The sequence below is a fragment of the Podarcis raffonei genome, chromosome 5 (assembly GCF_027172205.1).
Source record: "Podarcis raffonei isolate rPodRaf1 chromosome 5, rPodRaf1.pri, whole genome shotgun sequence".
NCBI lineage: Eukaryota > Metazoa > Chordata > Lepidosauria > Squamata > Lacertidae > Podarcis > Podarcis raffonei.
In genome coordinates, this window is record NC_070606.1 from 51838513 (window position 1) to 51856792 (window position 18280).

An 18280-nucleotide genomic window follows, 5' to 3' on the forward strand; every position below is an offset into this window, starting at 1 on the left:
ATACAATAAAACTTTGTAAAAACTTAAAAACAGAGACCATCACCTATTATTGAAATGTGTTTTCTTAATTGCCTGCATAAGCTTGGCAGCATGGAAAAGTTTTCAGCAGGCATTTAAAGGTTAAAACAAAAGCTGCCTGCTGAGGAATGTGTCCAAGGAATTGGTCTACAGGGGCAGAGTTAAGAGATTACAAATAACATTGTCTTCGTAATCTCATTCAAATCAATGTGTTAAATTGACTGCTGCAATGAAGCCCGACTTGTTTAAGGATTTTCTTACTACAACACCTTTTCACTGTATCTAATTAGGATAGGAAACCAAAGATACAGACAGGGTGAGTCATATTATTAGAAAACCTGAGGCAGCCACATTTGGCAGCAGGTGCTGGGGGACATACTCTGCGATCAGACATACACATCATCCTGAGCTGGTGCCCAGGCATTGGCACCACTGCTGCTGAATTGCAATGTTTGTTTGACCAGGTAGTGAGCAGGTGCCAGGTGGCACAGTGCATGAGTGAGGCAAGGTGTTTGAGGTCATAGCTGTGGGGCCACATAGCCTGTCCTGCACCTCCTAAGGTAGCCTCCTGCCCTTAGCTGCAATGGAAGATGTTATCCTGTTGCCAGTGTTGGAGCAAGAGTCAGTTGCCAGTCCTATGGACTTCTGTTCATGGAACTGAGTGAAGGGACATGAGTCCATCATCTCAGGCTGCAAAATGTCCTTAAAGTTCTTGATTTCAATACATAGCACAAGCAGATTTCCAAATAAATGAAGTTAAAAGTGGCCTACTATTAGCATCATATTTGTGCCTTAAGATATTAATTTTATTTTCCATGCTTTTTTCATTTTTAAAAACACTTTTTTTGTTAAAACCCAATATGTATCGTCATATTATCTGTCCACATGATTATTTAAATACAATAACTGTTGGTTACCTGTTAACGGTTGGTTGCATACACAAGCCTGATTCTCATGTTAGCTGGGGAACTCAGTGTGAGGTGATTTTACAACATCACATCAATGTTACCTTTTTTGTCAGCATTGTGTGATCATGTCAGCATAAAGAGATTTTTGCAATGCCAGCTTTATGGAGGGGGGATCTCACAGTGGTGATTTTCCCTTCAAAATTATTCTATGACTGCACCCTAAGTATATTATTAAAATTAATATTAAATGACTGGGTAACAAATTCCACATATACTGTGACACAGATGAGGATGAGGGCTTGTTCGCCATGGGTCATAGTAAGCATTAGCTCTGACTATAATAGGGTGTATGAAGCCAGCATACTCACCATATGAAATGGCCATAGCTAAAATCATCTCATACTGACTTCACCAAATCCAGAAGGCACAGGTGAATTGGACCTACAGCAGGCATTTGGGGATCTCTAAAGAAAATAATTTATTCTTCTAACATGGAATGTGGTCAGCTTTATAAGAAACAGGAAACAGTTATATTACATTTTGGAAAATGTTAGCAACGTCTGCTAAAGGTTCAAAATGCAGAAGGACCCAGGGGCAGCAGAGATTTCATAGGGTGTGTGTGTGTGTGCTTTGAGCAAGGAAAAGTGACTTCAGGAGCTGGCTGTCTTCAGCAAGCAGTAGTGGCAGGAGAGAAGAGGGTGCCTAATCTTACTCCTGTGTACCATTTTCCCACTGCAATGCTTCTCCCTGCAAACTGGGCTCCAGAATCATGCTTGTGAGAAGACAGAAAAAAATATACATCTAGAACAGTGTTTGGGGAAAAGCAGCCTGGGAAGCAGGAACTTGCAGCAGGAAAATGGCAGGCGGGAGGGGTTATGTACACTCTTGAAGCCGTTTCTGCTTCTTAAAATCATCGTTTGATATTTAAATGCATGTATATGCATGTAATATCTAGCTAAGCTCATGGTTCTGTACTCACGGTCATGATACATTAGGTGTGGGGAACCTTTGGGTCTCCAGATGTTACTAAACTACAACTGCCATCAGCAGCATGGCCACTGGCCAAGGATGTTGGGAGCAACACCTGGAGAGCCAATGGTTCACCACATCTGCTTTATACACCATTGTCCCCATGTCCATTTTGCTTGCATATCTTACCCTTCCTATTCACATTTCCAGTGTTTCCCTATTTTAAAAATCCATAATCATTTGCAGTCTTTGCAAAATAACTGAATTAATATGCTTGGGTTAATACTTTATTTTAGGTTTTACTTACTGTGGAACCTGAAATGTTATTTATCTTAAATGTAGTTCTTCTGATTGGCAGAGTGCTTTACACAACAGCCTTGTAAGCTGGGTCAATATTATGTATGTTTCATAGAAGAAGAAAAACTTCATAGCACAGTCTTAGCCATTCTGCTCAGAAATAAGTCCCACTGAGTTCAGTGAGACTTAAACCCAAGTGAATGTGTATATGATTACAGCCTGAAATAATGTCCAGGGTTTCTAGATTCAAGACCAAATGTTTATCCAACCACTATTCTTGATTATTTCTTAGATCTTTTCAAAACTTTAAAAAAGTCCTTAACCATTGATTCAGGGCTTTTGTTGTTTTCTTGCAATAGTATATTATATACCTCTCCTTGGTGAACCTGTGGAGAGTGCAAGAGAGAGAGAGAGAGAGAGAAATTCTAAAACTTTAGCTATGCCTACCTCATACATAGAGTTGTGGGAATAAAATGCAGAGGGGAAGAACCATGTACCCCACTTTGAGCTCAGTGGAGGAAAGGTGGGTTATAAATGTAATAATAACAACATATATCACTAAAAACATGGGCCAAATCTCAGCTTCCCATTGGTAACTGGAAATGGAGTTGCTCAAATCTTTCATCCTAAAGCTTTTATTAAAAGAGCCCACCTAATTCCCAAGTTCTTTATGATATTATTCCCTGTAGTTACAACTGACAAAGTTTTAATTTACTTAATGGAGTTGGACGTAGAGGTGCCCTTTAGAAAGTGGAAGTCCCCTTACATAAGCATAAGGGCTATTTTGAACATAGCACAAGATGCTTATTGTGAGAGCTGAAATCCGATGGTACACTTCTGTAACACAAGTTCTTGCACAAACTTCAGGATGCATGCTTATGCAAGTCCAAGTTGTGCAAAGTCTTCCTCTAGCTATTGTACGAAAGTTTTGGGGACAGAATTTTGCCAAAACTTTTTCTACTCATGCCTCAGAATCCAGCCCACAATGTGTACGAGAGATTCACTTACCACTTGAAAAAATTAGCTAAAACGTGCAAAATTAATATTTAGAAAATTGAAGCCCTGGGCCAAATTAGCTCTACCATGGCCTCTCAATTAGGAACACAGAGGAGAAAGATACAAGCAATGGTTGTATCGATGGGACTTTACCAAATATCTATTTTCAGGAGTTTGGCTGTCGGTACTCAGTTTTCCTCAACATGGCCCTCTAGTAAAATGAGTGAAACCACAGTATTTACAGTATATGTCACACTTAGGAGGTAACAAAAATTTGGGTTCTACGCAGAAGGTGACAGAGTTAAACTGGAGATAAGTATATCATGGCTATTTCTGAAACAAAATTGATAGAACGTCTGGCTATGTGTTTAGTGGAGTTTAGTTTTGTTATTCAGCAAGCAAATTTTATTCGGCAGGCCTAAGGAGACATGGGTAATGGTTGTCAATCTTTGTGTACAGTTGTGCAAGAAGCTCTCTTTGTGCTGTGGTTTTGTGGAAGTAGGTTCTGACATGCGCCGCAGATCCACTGGCAGAGATGAAGATCTTGAGGAGCTTCAGAGACGCCGGCAGCTACAGGAGGAACAACTGATGAAGGTGGTTATGATATTGATGTGAATCACTCATCTGTGCCAATTGAACTGGATGTTTTCAATAGCTTACATACAATTTTTAATTCCCATTTTTGCAGCTCAACTCAGGTCTGGGACAATTGATATTAAAAGAAGAAATGGAGAAGGAAAGGTCTTCACTTCCCAGCAGCCGTTATGACTCTCCAGTTAATTCATGTAAGCGAAAAGCATACATGGGTGGTCTATAGGAAATGATGGATTAGGCTGCCTAAAATAAAATCAATTTTTTCATCTGTTCTATTGCTGGTTCTGCGAAAAGATGTTGATCAGTGCCGCACATGTGAAGCTGTTTTTATCACTCCTGTGTTCACCATCTGCCGTTTTATCGCTGGCTGTTTTTCACAATACATTCTCAGAATGCCTTGTGCAAGAATTGGGGTTTCCCGATTCCAGATCCTTGGCACATCTTAAATAAATCAAATGAGGAAATGGCTGGGGAGTAAATATATTCCCAGATTACAGAGGAAATATCATGATGTTGTTTGAAAGCCTGCTGATCCAGGAGATCAGAATTTTTATGAACAGTACGAAAATTGTTGGTGCTGATTTCTTGGGAAAGCTTCCTTTGCTTTGGTCTGTAAAGAAACAGAAAAATATTGGCGGTATGTTGCTTACTCCAATTAATCTTCAACTAGTTCTCAAATTAGAAAAAAAAATTATGTGGTTGGCAGTAACTTAAACGAGTTAAAAAAATAGCCTTGTATAGAGCCTGAAGTTTGATGACTAATTCAGATAATTCTTTTTTTAAAAAAACCCTCATTTGCATCAAGATTTAAAAAGCAACAGCATTTAATTTAGAAAACAAATACTGAGTTGCACATTTTACAACAAGCATCTTTTATGAGATTATGATTCCTAACTTGCCTAAATGAATAACATATAAAATGTAGATTACTGCTGAGGTCACGGCAATATTAGTGTTCCTGAAAAGCCAACAAGCTAGGTCAGGAAATCATGTTTAAAAAGTGGCATACACCTTGTTGATATTTATGCTTCTCATAGCCTTTTAGCCTTTCCCACATTGGGAGAGGAAATCAGCATTGCCTCAGGGAGCAGGGCAGCACATTCCAAAGTGCTGGATCATAGAAAACGGAATCACTGGCTCACTAGACAGGTCGTATGGGCAAACTATGATACATTCCAGAGAAAAGACTGCATTTTATAATTACTGCTTAACTGTTTGTTTATAGGAGGATGTGTATGATTCTGTATAATTGGATTGTATGTCCTTCATGCACTTTTCAAAACTCTAAGATGGAAGTACTTGTGATAAAAGCACAACTGCCTACCTAGTAAAGGTAAAAGGTAAAGGACCCGTGGACGGTTAGGTCCAGTCAAAGGTGACTGTGAGGTTGTGGCACTCATCTCGCTTTCAGGCTGAGGGAGCCGGCATTTGCCCAAAGACAGCTTTCTGGGTCATGTGGCCAGCATGACTAAACCGTTTCTGGCACAGCGGAACACTGTGAGAGAAGCCAGAGTGCACGGAAATGCTGTTTACCTTCCCACCACCTGTTTATCTACTTGCACTGGCGTGCTTTTGAACTGCTAGGTTGGCAGGAGCAGGGACAGAGCAACAGGAACTCACCCCAACGCAGGTGGCGCTGTGGTCTAAACCACTGAGCCTTTTGTGCTTACCTACTAACTGTGGGCCAAAAAAGAAGTGCATTTTAAGCAACATAGAGGATTGTATACCCCCATCTTTTTGAAGAGAAACAGAGGACAGGGGGCTTTGTGACCCCTGAAAATGGCTTTCCTTAAGACAGAAATGTAAGCAGGTGGGGGTGAGTGGGCTAGTTCCATCACCCCTCAGTCACCATTTCAATCACCTTCCAACTTCTAGAAAATGAGCAGCAGGGAACATTGTATAGCCCATGCAGCACCCCTGCACGATCCAGAATGCTGAACCCCCACCCTCCTGTTTATTTTGAAGAGGGATTTTGTTAAAACTAAATTCCATATAATAAGGCCAAGTTTGCTTCAAACTTATAATTCCTAGATTCCTTTTGGAGAAAATCTTGTGGGTTCTTTAAACTGATTTCTAAAATGTACTGACTTCGACTTTTTGAATGTGTGTGTTATTGTTTCTGTCCTAACATAAATTGTTACGTTTTTGATATTTCCTTCTCCCTTTTCTGTTTAGCTCCACATGCAGCTGCTTCCAAAACCTCTTCCCTTCCTGGCTATGGAAGAAATGGACTTCATAGGGTAAACAGTCAACATTTATTATAAGACAGGGTCATATGTCATATGTGTTGTTATTTTGTTAGGAATTTCATGGAGTCTCCAAATGGTATTAATTGAAAGTAGGTGGCCCTAAAACCCTTTATCTGTTCTAGAGTTCAGGAAATGCAAGTGATTATAGATTCACATAGCTTCCCAAGTATTGCTCTCTCAATGCATTCAAACAAGGATAGATACATTCAGAGTACTGTATGCCATATTTCTGGACAATCCTAAAATAGTTGAAGGCATCAGATATAACTGGGCTTTAGTTAACACTACCTTATCTCTCCATTTCTGAAAATCCTTAAAATAACAATGTAGCACAAAAGGAACACAAGGGGAATTCTTATGCAGTGGTGCAATATTAGAAACTGATGTACAGTGGAACTCCGGTTGTTGAATGTAATCCGTTCTGGAAGACCGTTCAACTTTGGAAACGTTTGACAACTGAGGCACAAAGGGAGAATGTCAGTTTCAATGGTGAAAATTGAAAAAACACCGCGGAAGCCGTTCAACTTCCAAGGCATGTTCGAAAATGGAAGCAATCACTTCCGGGTTTTCGGTGTTCGAAAACCAAAATGTTTGGCTTCCAAGATGCTCAAAAACCGAGGTTTCACTGTATATTCTTTATGTATCTTAAGCAATACATCAGATGATATTTGCTTCAACTTTTTTAGTGAATTCCATCCCTAAACTTTTAAAATACAGTTCAGAAAAACCTAATGCCGCCAGTTGGGTATCAATAATTTGATGCCTGAGTTTGTTTGTTTTCCTCTTCCCTCCCATCACTTTATCTTCTGTGTTATAAGCCTGAGTGCAAGCACACTGTTATTTTTATTGATTTGTAAGCTGTTGTGGAAGCTTTTGTGGCTGAAGAATGGGTTGTACATGCTTTGAGGGGAAAATCAGGCCTGGCCCAAGATACTTCAGCATTTGAGGTAAAGACCTAATGAATCCAGAATTGCTACCCTGGCAGCAAAAGTACAATGATCAATCGCTGACTACTCCATACCCTTCAGGTAAAGGTAAAGGGACCCCTGAGCGTTAGGTCCAGTCACGAACGACTCTGGGGTTGCGGTGCTCATCTCGCTTTACTGGCCGAGGGAGCCGCCGTACAGCTTCCAGGTCATGTGGCCAGCATGACTAAGCCACTTCTGGGGAACCAGAGCAGCACACGGAAACGCTGTTTACCTTCCCACCAGAGCGGTACCTATTTATCTAATTGCACTGTGACGTGCTTTCGAACTGCTAGGTTGGCAGGAGTAGGGACCGAGCAACGGGAGCTCACTGTGGCTTTTCACCTCTTTGGGATCTTTGCTACTTCTCCCCGCTCATTCAAGTGTTTCCTGTTTCACAGACCCAATGCTTCAGTACAGTCATCTCTTCCCCACTACCCTATTTTCTCTTCTTTTGTGGTCTGTTTTTATGTGCATATGCTGCATATTTTTGACACCTCCAGATCAACAATGTGGTTGACGTGTCCATTTGTGTCTTCTTCTAGCCGGTCTCTACAGACTTTGGTCAGTACAACAGCTATGGGGATGTGAGCAGCGCTGCTCGAGGTAACACGATGAGAAATATGGTTTTCTTTTGTGTGCTGCTTTATCTGTAACCTATACGCTTGGGGTTTTGTGGCCTGCTTTTGTGGTTAGTCTATTCTCATAGCAGACTGGTGAGCACCTTACTTATCCCTGCAATGTACACATTTTTGTTCTTGCAAATGAATCTGGTTCTTCAGCACTGAGAACAAGTTAAAATAAAGAGGGGAATGTGTACATTAAAACCGTATTTTATTTTATGCATATGGATCTGTATTTTTGTCTGCTTGATTCTGATCATTTAGTTCAGTATTTCCCAAACTTGGGTCTCCAGCTATTTTTTCAACTACAGTTCTCATCATCCCTGACCTGCTAACTAGGGATGATGGGAGTTATAGTCCAAAAAAGCTGGAGACCCAGGTTTGGGAAACATTTAGTTGATTCCTGCAAGTTAGGAGCTCGGGGATTAAATGAAACACGTATTGTTTGGCATCCTAATCCTGATGCTGTTTCTCTCCCCACCCCATCCCCATCACTTTTCAGATTTTCAGGTACAGTACAGATTTTCTTCCATCAAGTAACCAAGTATCTAACCAACTTCATCGACAATTCATCCACTATGTGACTCAAGTCTGAATTTCCGCTACAGGGAAGAGTTTCTTAGCACATGTTTATCCGCATGTTTCATTTCTAACCAATGATGTAAACTTATATCACTGTGGAAAAGGGCACAGCTAACACAATAACTTGCATAGGCCAGTTTTGTGACTTGCTTGGTAAGCTTTTGGAAGACTGACCTGAAAGCCACCTGTGGCAGTTGTTTCTCCATCAGGTTTCTCCTGATCTCTCTGGTTCCAAACAAGGGAGGTCCAGACAATAACTCTCCTCTTTCTGAAGCCATACCATCTTCCTATTTTCCACATATGATTCCCTGACCTTTCCTCCTTTGTATGTGGTTGTGGGCATGGAAGAAATAGCCAGCAAATGACCTCATATAACACTGACATGAAGATCCATTGATTGACCAATAAAAAGGGTTGTTGTTTCTTCTAAACGCCAGCCCTAACTCTAAATTCTATGTAAAATTCTTAGGAAGAGATGATCTGGACAGAATCTTTATTGTATATTATGCTATTAATGTGGAAAGTCTTTTTCAGCCTGGGATAGGTAGGAACTTGCCATTTTACTGGGCAGATTTTTTTACAATAGAGCAAAAACTTCAGAGTAAAGTATAGCTGGAAAAGTAACATAGAAGATGACAAGTCAGTTCTGTGAGACAATATTGCCCGTCATTCCTCTTCCTCCCCTACAAACTGATTTATTAATACCAGATACTGGGGGGAAATGCTGCTGCCTGCTAGCCCTGTTTATAAGCTTCCCAGAGGCATCTAGCTAGCCACTCTTGGAAACAGAATGCTGGATCTGATGGATCTTTGGTCTGATCCAGTAGGTCAATTCTTTGGTCCTTAGAACCAGAAAGATTCTCTTAACTTGCTACTTAATCTTTACTACTGGGAATGCTTTTGTTGGACATCATAGAAACCAGATTGTTAACTTGCTTAAGGAGTACGTAATAATAGTATTCCATTGGCTGATGTAAAGATCTAACATGGGATCATAGTATAAATTCATGTCCATATTCACCTTGAATGCCTTTACCCTTTCTATGTGTGTGTGCATGTAACCTGTGTGTCTGATGTTTACCTATATCTGATACAGTCCCTCCCAGATGGTCATGTCCCCGGAATGCGAATGGACCGAGGAGTGTCTATGCCTAACATGTTGGAACCAAAGGCAAGTGCAGACATTATTCACTTTCATTCAAGACAGTGATGGTTTGCCTATGAAATGGTCGTAGTTTGTGCTTGTAGCCCTGTGGTCTGTCCCCCTCACCCCCCAAAATGTTGCTCCTTATGTGCCAGCCCTATCTTGCTTTGGACTGTAGGACATATCTCATTGATGTATACAGGGCAAGAGCAGCTAATATTTCCTGGGGAATAGACAGCAGCGTTCAGTAAAACTTGAAACTGGTAAGCTTTCAGCACCAAGCTTCTGACAGCCACAGTTATAAGAACCCACAGGGCACAGTCTGTAACTGAGCAGTGGTGCCTGCTAAACACCCCTTTCAGCAGGGAGCCACATCTTTACCTACCCCACTTCTAGTGCTTTTTTCCAAGAAACATAGGTGTTGGAACTCACCATGAAGTTGTTACAGTAAGTCACCAGGTGACTCAAGGCAGCCCTAAATAGATGCTGGCTTGATAGAAGCCATGTTCACTGCCTGCAGAGGTGCTAAAAAAATGACGGCAAACTGTCTCCCTAGCTAGTTTGGGGTTTTCCCCTTGTTCTGGTGTAGGTCAAATAAATGCACCTCCACTTCCCTCGTTCTCTTATATTCAGGCCCTTGCACAATTGCACATACGTGCAACGGTAGAGACCTGGCAGCAAAGCTTAAAGCCTGCTGCTGCTACACAAGGGGTTGATTGAAGAAAAGGAACTATGAATTGGCACCACCCCATAGCCTGACCAGTCACAGCTAGGAGCGACTAGGAGCTAGGTGGAGTCATGGATCTTAAGAAAAAGTGTAGACTCACACATGTTGGACAGCTTCAATTTTGGGCTTCTCAGAAGTATGTAAAGGCAAGAGGTGAGTGGGGAGTTCTGGCACACTCCTGCTGAAAAAAAGCACTGCGCACCACTGATGTCATGTGTGACATCAGGTTAGGGCAGGTGGAAAGCCTTGCAGCAGGACCCCCTGCTGAACCTGATTAGGCCCACAGGTCATAAATTCCTCACTACTGTCATAATAGTTGATCTTTAAAACTATGGGGCTGTATCCAATGAACTTGTCCCACCAGGATAAGAATGGATGCTTGTGCAACATAACTTTCCGCCTCTCCTTGCCTGGTGCTCCTAAATCTCTTCTAGGGGATTCCTCAACTCTCCAAAGCAGATTTGGGGAGGCCATGTATGGGAAGTTTATGGGAGATGGGAGGTTTAGCATAAATCCTTGTACTGACGAGATGCGTTAGCTTGATGCCAACCATGAAAGCAACCAACCTGAGAATTCTGCCCAATTTTGGACTCAAAATATTTTTAAGAGCACTACTCTGTGGTTTTGTAAAATATAGGAATATGATTAATGACTTCAAAGTTCTCAGCAAAGTTTGTGGAATTTTGGCTAATTTTGTTACAATAATGTATGTTAGTTTTATGTTGCATTGTATAGCATTAAAAAAATGTATTTAAAGTTATATAGTAAAGTGAATTGTATAATTGTCATATTCCACTACCAATTCTCTTCCAAGCTGTATATAAAGTACACATCATTTAAATAATTACAATAAACTAAGTGGTATATGTTTGATGACTTTATCTTCTTTATTGAACTTCTGAAATCTTCATTAGGTGTTGCAGCTAATAAAACAACTAGTGGTCTCAATTAGGTCCCACCATTTTATTGACAGTTTAAAAAAATTGACAAAAGTCTCTTACTACCTTCAAGGAGTGGAAAATTGGGCCCTGATCATTGGCATATTCAGCCAGTAGCTCAGATAAAGAACTCTTGTTTAGATACCTTGATAGAGCTAGAAAGGACAAGAAGTTTCATTTCCTCCTACTGGTACACCATATTCCGCATTATGGAAAACCTGATTGACGTTTGCTCCAATTCAGCAGTAAAGAGTAGGTTTTCCTAGAGGAAAGCATTGGAACAAGCAGAAGTGTGGACAAAACAATCCCTTTCTTATGCTGTGGTGACTGGTGTCCATTGGGGGTTAGTAGGGTAGAAAGGGAGACAATGGTAGATAGAGCTAGAGCCAATGACAAGGCGAGCCAATTCTAGTTTTGTCCCTATACCTGTTTGCCCTACACATACAAAACTCAAACTAAGGAGGAGGAAGGTGACAGCCAGTGTATTAGTTGTAAGTAAGAAGGCAGGCAAGTTGGGGCTGACTGGGGGCAGACTGAGGTTGGTGGGACAGTGATCCATTTAGCAGAATAGACCAACCTCTACTGCATGGAGCTGGGATAGGTCAGTTGGTAGAGCACAAGACTCTTAATCATGGGTTTTAGCTCCATGATTGGCAAAGGATTCCTGCATTGCAGGGGGTTCAAATAGATGACCCTCATGGTCTCTTTCAACACCACAGTTCTATGATTCTATGTCTAGTATAAGAGAAACTTGTCCACCATTACTATCTTCTAATCAAGAAACACCTATTAAATTGCTTAGTAAATTCCACAACACACAAAACCACTGAATCAGCAGAACAAAGGTAGCTAGCTATGGTGGATATGTGAAAAATCAGCTTCAACTGGACTGGACAAGGGTAGAAGAAAAGACACATGATTGAGATACTTGTTCAGACCTAACGATTGTACCTTCATTAATGAAGTAGTTATTTTTCATGTGAACAAACCAAAATGGGCAATGTCCCCATCAAGGATAATCCAGAAAATGAAATGGGATTATATGCAGAATCCACATATATTTTTAGTATGATGTTGTGCAAAAATGAACTCGTATAGACATCCTGCTAAGTATGATTTATTTATTTTTTAAGGAACAAAGGATTCAAGGAAACAGTGCACATTACACTCAAATACTTAAGGCAGCCTTTTAGCGAACTTGAAGCTGTCTGCCAACAGTGACTGCATTCTGCTTGTGAGCTTAATGGTGTCTTTTTGGGGTGCTCTAAATCTACATAAATGCTTCTTGTATACCATTAACAGATATTCCCCTATGAACTGCTCATGGTGTCCAACAGAGGGCGAAGTAAAATTCTACGAGAAGTGGATAGAACCAGGCTGGAGGTAAGAGAATATCAGACTCCCCAAACAGATGTTTGGGCTAATGGTTTTAAAAGGATACAAGTCTCTTGTTTAAACATTTGGACTGATAGCTGCCCTTTTCCTTGTCTTCCTTCAGCGTCACTTAGCACCTGAGGTTTTCCAAGAAATATTCGGCATGACGATACAGGAATTTGATAAATTACCTCTCTGGAGACGCAACGACATGAAGAAGAAAGCCAAACTCTTCTGAATCCCATTCTCTCCTTTGGAGGGGAGAAAATACCACATATAGGATAATGTATCATACTTAAGTTCAAACGCTTTTTGGAGAGCAACCACGAGAGACAGAGAGAGAGAGAGAGAGAGATGAAATGGGGGTTAAAGGGAAAATCTGAGAAAGGCACCTATATATTCCTTGCAGTTGTGCAAGGGCCTTTCAAGCTTGCCAGAGAGTTGTGACCCAAAAATGTTGACATTCTAAATCTCAGCAGTGGTCTTTATGCATTATAAAGTTTTTACATGGCATCAATACATAATGTGGAGCTGCTCTGCCCTCCCTCATTTCCCTTCACTTTTATTTAAAGGTCAAGGGGCAATGCTGATAGAGCCAGGAAGTGCCAATAGGATGCCAACCCACAATTACGTCGTCATGGTCTCTCCAAGGAATGAATGACTATATTCTGTAGCTAACGAAGGAATCCTGTGTAATATATTTATCCTTTGGGCACAGCCATTACAATTAATTGGCCTTGCCTTCAAATGGCCTATTATTGTTGCAGTGCCCATCAGCAAAGCAGGCCACTGAGCCAGAGTTCTGCTGCATACCAGCCAAATTCTTTGCAAGGAAACTCCCAGCTTGCACTTGCGCACATCTGCTAGGAATCTTAAGAACAAATTATCTTATTTCGTTGTCAAGTCTTCTCTCCTCCCTTTGTCCGGCTTTAAGCGAGTTTGCTAAGTGTTAACAAGAGCAGCAAGCCAAAAATGAAAGAGTTGGTTTTCTCGTTCTGTGTTGAGAAAAGTATTTCCAAAGTGAAATACAGGTGTAGGCTTAATTCAGGTGCTACTTGTGCCATGTGGCAATCCATGGGGCATGGGATAGCCACATGCTGCTTTGGTAATGTTTCTAAAGAACTAGTAGGTGGGCTCTTGCAATTATGTCGTTGCTTCCCATGCTGTCACCACCTGTTATGATGTCTAGCAGATGGGAAATAATCACATCATCCCTGCAAAGATGGCTCAACCCTGCAAACATCAATAGTGTGGGAAGGGACCTGACTACACCAAAGCAAGGTCCATCCCATTACAAAGGGAAAGACTGAATCGGGGCTACTGTCTCCTATACCAGCATACATCCATTGGCGTGCTGTACAGTTGAACTCCAGAATGTCTGTGACAAAAAAATGGTATTTAATCCACTTTGTAGACGAGATGCTACGAAACAAGACACCTCCTGGAAATTTTGCTGCTAAAAGTGACAGATCAGCCACTTTCTTGGATGCTTTGATGACACAGCACACTATCAAGTTAAGTAATGGCCTGATTTGCATATCATGCTAAGCCAAATCATGGCTTAGTCAGTGCAACTGTACATGTTCCCAGAGAGGAGACCGTAGTGACTTTGCTCCTCCCTGGTCCTTGTACTGCTGTGCTAAGCTAAACCTTGCCTTGGGTCATCTGAACCCAGGCTCGAGGTTTAGCTCTCCTGAGTAAACCATGAATCATAGGGCGAATCTTGGTTGCAACTTCTGGTTAAGTCTGGAGTGAGCTAAACCACAAGCCTGGGTTCAGACGACCCAGTGAGCCATGCCTTTGCTTAGCACAGTGTTGCATGGCAGCAGGACCATGGAGAAGTGAAGCACTCCTGGAGCCCATGCATTTGGCTTAGCATGACATAGGAACCAGGCCAGTGTTTGATTTGGTTTTATTCAGGCAACTACAGGCTCACCCATAGTTAGAGTGCTTGGGTTTTCTTTTTTTGTAATATTTCAAAGCTGCAGCCTAGGCTATTTGCTTTATTTATCCTCAGTGCCTAGAAGAAGGAATGCCTAAGACAGTTTCTCAATTCAGTGATGCTCCCTCATCTACATGCAGTCCTGAGCATTGTGTGAAGTGGCCCTCATCTAGCAGAACTGCTTAGAGGGCTGTGCATATTCTGTTCATTTCAGAACAGTTAATATTTTCACAGACTCCAGAGCTGTTTCTTGCCAACAGTAGGATGCACTTGATACATTTATCTTTTACTTTGAGTGGTGATTGTTGCCGTTTTCACTGTTGTTTTCAATAGAAATTTGACACTAGCACGTCACTTACAGGGAAATACTATACATGTTTACTCAGAAGTAAAGCCCACTGTCTTCAATGAGACTTCCTTCTGTTCAAGCATGTATAGGATGGCAGCCCCTGAAGGATGCCTTTGAGGGCAGGACATTCAGGACTTCCTGCTCTTACATTTAAGAGCTCAGCAGAGAGAACCGTTTGCCAAAAGGTGTTATCATAGAAGCGCTTGATAGGTTGGTCATCCAAGCCCATATTCTTGTAAAGAGGATCTTTCATGCATTATATATTGATTTGTAGAAGAACGTGGTAAAATGCAAGCACATGTCTTTTGTGAAAGCCTGGTCAAGTGGTGAAAATAATCTTACCACATGTCTACACCATAATTCTGGGAAGCAGAGTGAGCGGTAACATTTTCACCACCACACTGATGACCAGCTTATGAAGTGGCTCCCTGGTAAAGTCATATGCCAGATCCTTTATCAGTTAGCAGGAGGAGAATGCCGGCAGCAGAATAATAAGGACCCCAGCTCTGCAGGGGAGGTTAGCCATGTTATGTGGAAACCTAAACATCTCACCCACTAAAATTTGTCACATATCCCACATGATGTTGTAGCAGCATTAGGATGCTCCAATAGACTTTCAGTCCATATTTGCATTATAGTAAGACTTTCCATCATTATATTGTGTTGACTCATTAGTTCAAACTCACTGCCATTTACAATCAAAAGAACATTCTGGATTAATGGCCTGCAATAGGCCACACTGTTCAGTAGAGGAAAAAATGGATATTTGTACCAAGATCAGACAATGGTTTGGAAGCTAATCTATAAAGGAATATATGGGCTGGCTGTTCTATGCCTTATTCCTAGGCATGCTATTGTCACTGCCACAACATCCAACAGCTCAGTGATTTGGCTTTGCACTTCCCTTCATGCTACCGCTTCCCAGCCTATGACCTCTGGAGATACATTTCTCTCTGTCTCACAGAAAGGGGCACAGATAGTATATCCTGAATGCAGTGAAACAAATTAACCAACTTCCAGCCCCACCAGCTGATTTCAACACTCTACACATTTTCTATACTGCCAAGCATGGCATCAGTTCCCAGTTGTCTCATACGCTGAGCAGACGTCCCTCCGCTCAGTGATTAAGAGAAGCTAAAAGTGTGGGTGAACCACTTGTTGCATGGTTTCTACTTGGAAAACATCTCATGTGTCCTCTAAACATGTGGGGAACCAATATTCTGTAGGCTCCAGCCACACAGAAGAATGCCATGTCCTAACACAGCGAGAGCTTCCTTTTGGTGCTTAACTAAGGACATTTTTCTTTACCCCCGCCCTTCTCTCACACATTTCTACTTCCTGGTCCCAAATTCCATCTACTGTAAAGAATGCAACATTTTAGTTGACATTATTTTCCAAATAGGACAGTCTCTTGCTAATAAGGGACTATAGCAATAAGTAAACAAACAAATAATTTCTCCCCAGGTGTTGCTTTCCCAACAGTTTGAGGGGGGGGGAGCAATGCCAGTTGAATTTCTGCCTGAAATATAGCTGCCCCCAAAAGTGGCAAATCTACAGAGGCCCTTCTTGAATTCCTGCCTTTGAAAAGGTGGCCAAATAAGCATAGTTTAACCCCAAATCATGACATAAGAAAATAATGTGGGTTTCAGGTAGTTTTGTGAATTTCTTCTTTGTGCAAAATGTTTTCTAACGAGGCAGGCAAATGAAATCATGCTCATTATTACATCTTGAAGATGTTCACCCATGTGTCAGAATGATAACACTGCATAAGTTGGATCATTATTTTCTGGAGACTTCCTTCCAAACCCATGAACGTTAACAGGAGGTTTGGTAATTAACTTCAGCAAGCTGGTGGAGTTCAGCAGTATAAATCGGTGGCAAATTCATGCTGCTCTTTGCTCCCAGGCCTGGTTCTTCAAGGGTAACAGATACTACTTTGCATTGCCTGTTTTCCAAACTAATCTGTCATTGAATCAACTGGCACAATCGAGGTCTGATGTAAATCCCATGGAATTTGATGGAAAGAGCCACAGTTAGGTTATTTCTCAGTCAGCAAGGTCAGAAAAGAACCTTTATCAACTGTTGTGTATTCCCATGACAACACTTTGTATTGTTAATGACATCATTTGGTGCAAAATAGTAAAAGTTGCTGACAACCCTTGTAGTGAGGGAGCCTTATTAATATTCTGTAGGAAGATCACTTTAATGAGATATATTTTGCACCACTTTGATAAGTTTTAACTGCAAGGTTTTTAATGACATGTTTCTTCCCTTTCCTGGGCAGCCAATTTCCAGAATGCAACCAAGTAACCTTTTTCAGATTATTTCCGTTAAGTTTGTTTGTTCTTCCTCCTTTGTTGTAGGACAGCTCTGATTTGGAGCCTCTGTTTAAGAAAAAAAATCACCAATACCTATCTATACTGTTAAGTCTGCTTCTTCTGCAAAACGAAACATTGGCCGTCATTGCTGTTCATCTCACCCAACCACCCCACTATAATCTACATCACTGTTGTACTCAAACCAAGTAAACAAATAAAGTTTTGAACTTTATTCTTATTGTGCTCTTGGGATATTTTTGTTTCATGTATTTAGTTGTGTCATGTTCACCCTTTCAAAACCTTGATATAAAACAGATTTTGCACTGATGGCTGATGATGTACTTTGGGACAAAGGGTTGCTTTTTATCAAATGTTTACAGGAAGAGAGAGGGCATTTTGGGAGTGGGACAGTCCTTGGTAAAGAGAGGCCCTTCATGGCTACAAGCATTAGGGAAAGTCACTCAGAGGGCACATTTAGGAAAAGAGGAGTTAAATTGCTTTGGAACATGTGGGGCTGAGTCCCATAGCTGAAAGCCCACCATCCAGATCTCACTGGGCCCCCAGTTTGGCAGTCAAATGGTGTCCATAAATCAATGTGAGGGAATTGGCTTCTTCTGATATGGGATACGTGGAAAATATTATTCTTGTTCTGCTTCTGTGGTAGCTCATTACAGTGGCAGGAGGAACAACTTTTTACAGTCCTGTTATTTGCCAATTGTAGAGGAAGCTGAGACTTAGTGGCCTTCTTTTGTGTTATCAGTTGATGAGAGGGACATACAGTGGTACCTCGGGTTAAGTACTTAATTCATTCTGGAGGTCTGTTCTTAACCTGAAACTGTTCTTAACCTGAAGCACCACTTTAGCTAATGGGGCCTCCTGCTGCCGCCCCGCCGCTGCTGCACAATTTCTGTTCTCATCCTGAAGCAAAGTTCTTAACCTGAAGCACTGTTTCTGGGTTAGCGGAGTCTGTAACCTGAAGCGTATGTAACCTGAAGTGTATGTAACCCGAGGTAGCACTGTACTTGCTACTATAACAAGGGGCAATGTTTGTCCACACCCCACAGCTCTGGGGACTTTGGTCTCATAACAACACTGAGGCCGGTTAGGCTTTGGTATAGTAACCAGCCAAAGGTCACCCAGTCAGTGTCACCATCTACTGGGGATTTGAACCTGGGCCTTCCCAGTCCTATTCTGTCATGGCCTCAACTTTGACCTCAGAGTCAGAGGAGAATCAGCCTGCCACATGCAGGGCTTGTCCACCATCCACCAAGTTCCAGATACTGAAGC

General features: G+C 41.5%; 1 protein-coding gene across 29 annotated transcripts in view; it reads left to right on the plus strand.

Moving 5' to 3' along the window:
• ABLIM1 (actin binding LIM protein 1) overlaps window positions 1-17225 on the plus strand; it is a 205634-nt gene extending 188409 nt beyond the window's left edge. For 20 of the 29 annotated variants that reach the window (XM_053389134.1, XM_053389127.1, XM_053389129.1 and 17 more), the window contains 5 exons: window positions 3688-3782; window positions 3877-3973; window positions 5958-6022; window positions 7542-7602; window positions 8122-9371. In XM_053389134.1, the coding sequence (XP_053245109.1) occupies window positions 3688-3782; window positions 3877-3973; window positions 5958-6022; window positions 7542-7602; window positions 8122-8159 (356 nt within the window). In that variant the 3' untranslated portion in view covers window positions 8160-9371. Of the gene's footprint in view, window positions 1-3687; window positions 3783-3876; window positions 3974-5957; window positions 6023-7541; window positions 7603-8121; window positions 9373-12312; window positions 12394-12508 lie in introns of those variants that run through there. The other 9 variants (XM_053389113.1, XM_053389125.1, XM_053389107.1 and 6 more) reach the window with 2 other exon arrangements.
• Window positions 17226-18280: the final 1055 nt, after the last annotated feature.